This window comes from Eucalyptus grandis, chromosome 1, assembly GCF_016545825.1.
Source record: "Eucalyptus grandis isolate ANBG69807.140 chromosome 1, ASM1654582v1, whole genome shotgun sequence".
NCBI classification, from domain to species: Eukaryota; Viridiplantae; Streptophyta; class Magnoliopsida; order Myrtales; family Myrtaceae; genus Eucalyptus; species Eucalyptus grandis.
Genome location: NC_052612.1, coordinates 4426802 through 4432801, shown reverse-complemented (window position 1 = coordinate 4432801; position 6000 = coordinate 4426802). Strand labels below are relative to the sequence as shown.

Here is a 6000-nt window from a genome sequence, read left to right as displayed (position 1 = left end):
ATGTGTAAGCTTCGTACAGACTCGCCAATCCTATCAATCAATTTCCATAAAAGAACTGCCCATAAACTTAAGAAAATGACCAAAACATGCCCTTGAATCGATAAATTGACTCATTTGCCCTCTCGTACTTTAACCAAAATGCCCCTGAACGATGTTACTTATATGTCAGAAACACGAAATGCAATTCATCATTAAAATGTTTTTTTTTTTTTCAGAATATTAAAAAAAAATGCAGTGACGGCCTGTGTATCAAAAAACTGTATAGACAAAAGTTTAAAAACCATTAGTGTTAGTATTCCTCTTACTGACGGAAGGCTGGCTGCTTGGCAAATACACAGTCAGTTCCCTCCATTTCTCCTTGCAGGCTAGGCTAGCTGATGAGATTTTCACCCAGTCATTTTCTTGCAAGCTATAGTATTTGTGTAGTGTAGCAAGCCAGATGCAGAAATAGTCATGCAAGTCCAAAAGAGAGTTATCAAGAGAGAGTCACGAAACTCCAATCTGGCCTTTTTTCACCTTTAATATTTCAAAATGTTCAAAGGATTTACTTATTTTATATAGAAACACTTCAAAACTCTAGCTGCCAAAGATTTATCCGTCACTGCCTGTGGAGGACGCTTTAAATGATTAAATTGCTGCAACCCCATATTTTTGTCAACGGACAGGCTAATTTGATATAAGATACAAGTGACTGGATAACAGTAAACCTCTTTCATGTAGGAAATATTGGCATGACAGCAGGCGATACATAAATTGCACTACCTTACGGAACACGCATGGTAGTGGCGCATTGTCACACTACGACACCCTCTCATCCAACACAATTGATCATATATCCCACCTCTTTTTAACACGGAACATCAAGAGTGATGAGTTAATGTCGTCCTGTGGCACTTGGAGCATGAACTGAACTTTCATCTTCATTGGCGCTGTCTTCGCTTTGCCAACTTCATCTCCAACCTAGATCAAGAAGCTCTTTAAAGTCAAAGTTCATCGCTAACCCTAGGGAACTTAAAAGTGATTTTCATGTGATAAGCACTTTAAATCAAGGGAAAAACAGTGTCAAGGCAAACAAAAAATCCCTAACCTTATCTTACCAGGCACTAGGAATTAGGAAATAGTTTTTCTTTCATGCAGGAAATATTTAGGTACTTAATTGTGTGAATCCCAAGGCTATTCACATTCCACTAATCTAATATAAGTACAGAAAGTAGAGAGAGATGTGCCATTGAGCACAGCAACTCTTAGGACCACAACAGAAACTTCTTCACTTTTTGGGTACTAGATTTGTTATTTCCCTAAGAGCTGACCCCACTAAGTGGGATAAGGCTTTACGTTGTTATAGTGCTTTTACTCAAATCAATATAGTCTTGAGGCATCAATGTGGAAATGCGCTCATGTACAGCACTTACCCAAAGAGACGCCCAACCTAGGCGGGCCTCCAAATCATACCCAGCCTTAAACTTGAAATCCTTGCCATAAGTATGCTTGTAGACTGCACTCCAGTAATCGGTATCGAAATTGTACCAGTAGCTAAACATTGAACAAATAATATTAATCACAACATGTCCCTCCATTGGAAAAATTAAGCTGATATGAAGTATTGAAATAAATTTAAAAAGAGCACAGATAAGAGTACGGAGTTTACTGACATAGTAAAATTAGGTCACAAAACAAAATGAATGAACATAGCTTAAGTAATGGAGAACCTGTTATGATCGCCAGCAAAAGACCAGCAAGTAAATGTAAAATGATGTTTAATACCACCTCACTGCCTCTGTTTAGGGAACTTCATACTCTAAATGAATATTCATCATCAAGAAGCGTATGCCAGTTTGGGTAATCGATGACAAAAGCATTGCTTCAAAGGCAGAATTTAATACCTATCGTGACACCTAACATGTCCAAAGACTAATCATGGCTAACCAAATTGACCATGAGTCTGTGACAGTGCTTTTTCTTGTCATTGAAGAATTTGAACATGAGCCAAACAGAGAAGTCAAGTGAGGAACTCTGGATCAAAAAGGAATGTCTACCTAATCATTTTTCGGTCATGGTCACAACAACAGTTGCTTCATCAGCAAAAACTAAATAATATAGCTGATGGGCCATAAGCAACATCTACTGCCAAATTCATCATTGAAGTGCTAGATCTTATAATCAGACTAAGTCACTAATCAGTGGGATCGAAAAGGCATGATGAAGAATTCTAACCTCAACTTGCTAGAAGGACTAAATCTACGCTTGAGCGCAACTGAGAGAGCATTTGAAGGCAGAGAAATGGTTGGGATAAACGACAGCTCCTCATCCTGCAGTTAACATAATGCTCTCCATGTTAGGGCATGGAATATGTTCACACAGAATGAAATGAAACAATATTGAGCAGTAAATCCCTAGACTAGGAGAAAAGAAGTACCCAAAAAACGAAAAAAGGAAGCCCCACAAGTTCAAAATACACAAAAGCCAACAGGAACCACCTTAAAAGCATATCTTAGTTTCAGTTCTTCCTCAGCATATTGGGCACTGCACACTCCATTCCAGATTTGACTTTTAAGAATCCCATTTATTGACAACGTTTTCTTCACTTCCTCCTCTTCTCTTTCTTCCAGTGAGACTTCACCAAGAGGGAACTTTAGTGTCGCCTTTGGCTATAAATAAGGATAACGAGTCAATACAAGAATGATTAGACAGTGATAAAATATATGATCACAAATAGTTCAGCATAAGGGCAATGATGAACAATCTCTTCCCTGAGGTATGGATTTGAAAATGTCATGGAGAAAAATCTTTAACAATAATGCCTCCCCGGCATCAAACTTCTAATCTTCTCACAAATTGGATTTTTTTTATAAATGGAAAAGATTTTGTGGCTCAGGACATACACATTTCCAAAGTGCAAGAGAAGCAGAAAGGAAAATCCAACAAGAAAATTGCAGATGCTTGGTAGAACAGGGCAAAAACTAGATCTCATGGGCATCCTTTCAAACTGAATTGAGGCTTGTTCGGCCCATTGTTTAGCACCTGTACCCTTCTGCTTTTCCTAGTGTTCAAGTCACGTCGACATATTAGCCGACATACTAGCCTCGGAGGCATATGGACAATGTTTAAATATTTCAATTTCAGCAAACGGGCATCACCAGGAGCACACAGCTCGTTGTCATAAACCAGAGGTTACATAGACACAGATAAAAGATACTTCAACAACTTTGCAGAGGGATCTACTAACCAATCCCACAGTAGGTACGGGAGACGACAGCTCGAGCGCATAACCGGGTTCAGCAAGGTCCGCAACCAGCGACATAACTCCTTGTTGTGCCTGATGAAGCAGAATACTCAGCAGAAGGTAATCAATGGCCACAAGCCGCAAGCTCAGTAGAGAAATTCAAGACCAACACGCATTTACCGAAACACAAGCTCACATAAGCAACACATTACTATACACCCTCCATCCGATGAACAGCAATCGATCTCAAAGTTCGCATTTTTAAAAATCAATCGAGCAAATTTCGAATTCAATCGAATCGGAGTGGAATCGAGGGGGGACCTTGACATCGTGCTCGGCCTTGAGGTGCAGCCTGGGCCCGACGTCGAACGCCGACTTGAGGAGCGCGTTCTGCTCCTCGACGTCGTAGTGGAGGGAGAGGTGCTTGGAGACGAAGGCCAGCTGGGGCTCCGCGACCTCGCCCTTCCGGTCGTTGCGGAAGGAGAGCTTGAGCTTGGCGAGGCCATCGAGGAGCTTGCACGAGACCTTGTGGAAGAAGACGGAGCTCTCGCTGTCGTACTCGGAGGTGACCCGGAGGGCCGGCCGCTTCGGGAACGAGAAGAGGATCCGCGGCTGCTGCTGCGGCGGCGGCGGCGGCGGCGGCGGACCGGGGGGCGGCGGCGGAGGCGGCGGCGAGTATGGCGGGAGGAGGAGGCTAGGGATCGGAGGAGGGGGCGGCGAGGAGGACGGGTCGGCCATCGGTGTCGTCGGGCTAGAGAGAGAGAGAGAGAGGGAGGGAGTTTGTCTGACTCGAGTTCAGTGTGTGTACAGCCTTTTTTTTTAACTTTTTTGTTTTTTTTTTATAGCGGAAAATGGATTTGATTTTTGGACGGTTGTGCGGGGAGCCGGGGGCTTCAAATTTTATGGATCGATTTTATGTCTCTGCTGGAAAAGGGCTGTTTCTTCTAAGATTTTTTTCATTTTTTTTAAGATGTAATTCTTTTATTTATTTTCCCAAATTTCTTGCCTCTTATTTAAAGGAAAGCACAACCTTTTGAAACATTAAAATCTACAATAAGAAAATGAAAGAAAAAGATTTTTAGCTTGCCGGGGTGCTGATTATATGGATTTCCTAATGAGTTTTCACGATTGTCCGACATTTTATGCACTTTCTATTTATTTTTGAAATCTTGCCTTTGAACACGAAGGCCTTGGGCGAGGCCATTGGGGCCTTGCTGACTTTGGGTGACCACTGGCAAGGGTCCTCATGGCCTTGCCCGCTGTTGGCGAGGCCTCAACGCCATCACCTAAGGCCTTCACGACGAGAGCAAGACAGTGAAGGCCCTCGCCAATTACCCATGAGGCCTAATAGCCTCACCCAAGGCCTTTACAACTAAGGGTAAGGTGACTCTCGGCTACATTGGGTGACGATTTTTAGCAGACGAGGTCGTGGCAACTCTCACCGACCCTAAAGAAAAAAACAAAAAAATCATAAAAATAATAAAAATATTAGATAATATTTTCTAACAGCCACATTAGCTTTTTCGATGGGATAAATCGGAAGTGGTACTCAAATGAGAAAAAAAAAGTTTTTGTACTCAAATGAACGTCGTACGAAAAATATTAACACTTGTATTGTTCTTACCCCATATTTACTCTAAACTATTCATATGACATATGTACCATCCGTCAAGATTTTGTCCATGAGAACCATTAAAAATTTGCATACATGAACACTAGAAGCAAATGTTATGACATAAGTGAAGTAAAAACGACTTCGTTTTGACTAAAGAAAATCTAATAGAACTTTGATAGAGGGAAAATACATCACATGAGTACTCATTTGAAGTTTTTATATCATAAAAAAATTCAGATAAATATGCCATCATGGATAAAATTAGAAATTTTTGGTGGCTTTTTTCCTTTTTTTTAATAACCCAAACAAGCTTCTAATTTTGACGCTCCTCACGAGCCGACAAAGATTTGAGAGCAAAAATATGAAAAGTGAAATGAATTATACCAGTACTGATATATGGATTTCCCCATCATTTTTCATAGTTTCCAAAAAAAAAATTGTACTTTCCATTACTTTTCAAAATTGTGAAGAATAAAGTAACATCTATTTTTCTTTCTATACAAATCCAGAACAGCTTCTTTTTGACCCGAACAAGCTTCTAATTTTGACGTTGTTCATGCGCCAAAAAAGATTTCAGAACAAAAATAAAGAAAGTAGATGGAATGAAAATAGAAAAGAATTGAAAAACAAATATTGGCCCATGCAGGTCTCGAACCTGCGACCTTCGCGTTATTAGCACGACGCTCTAACCAACTGAGCTAATAGGCCTTTTATGATGATCTGTTCGGGAATACAATATAAATTATTAATAAAAAAAAATTAAATTCCAACATTTTGGAAATGGCGGTACATGTCATGTTAAGAGTCAAGACCATAGCGGTCTTGGTAATAATGCGTAGATCACATCATTTAATGAGTAAGCATAATTTGAGAGAATTCACTTGCCGAAGCAGTAATTGCTCATAGAAACCACAAAATTACCTTAATTAGTTGCTTAACAGATGTATATCAAGAAAATCCAATTATGATGCATTGAAAATTTTAATTTAGCTGTTCTATTTCAAATCATACTCATAATCATAGCTATATGAAATTGTGTATTGGGTCCTTTCGTTCTATTCTTACGAAATTTCCAGACTTCGTGACAGATTCAAGCATGTGTTTCCCCTTTTGTTCTTTCGTGTTGTCTCGTGCCAGAAAGAGAGAACATCATGCCACGGAT

General features: G+C 40.1%; 1 protein-coding gene and 1 non-coding gene across 2 annotated transcripts; both read right to left on the bottom strand.

Moving 5' to 3' along the window:
• Positions 1-688: 688 nt before the first annotated feature.
• On the bottom strand, positions 689-3993 carry LOC108958277 (outer envelope pore protein 37, chloroplastic). Its single transcript, XM_018870422.2, has 6 exons — positions 3545-3993; positions 3227-3316; positions 2478-2648; positions 2215-2309; positions 1413-1533; positions 689-960 (listed from the first exon to the last, which is right to left on the bottom strand). The coding sequence occupies exons 1-6, from the start codon at positions 3959-3961 to the stop codon at positions 829-831; spliced, it is 1026 nt and encodes a 341-aa protein (XP_018725967.2). The 5' UTR covers positions 3962-3993; the 3' UTR covers positions 689-828.
• Positions 3994-5472: 1479 nt separating this feature from the next.
• Positions 5473-5546, bottom strand: TRNAI-AAU. The gene has a single exon. It is a non-coding gene; the product is annotated as a tRNA-Ile (tRNA).
• Positions 5547-6000: the final 454 nt, after the last annotated feature.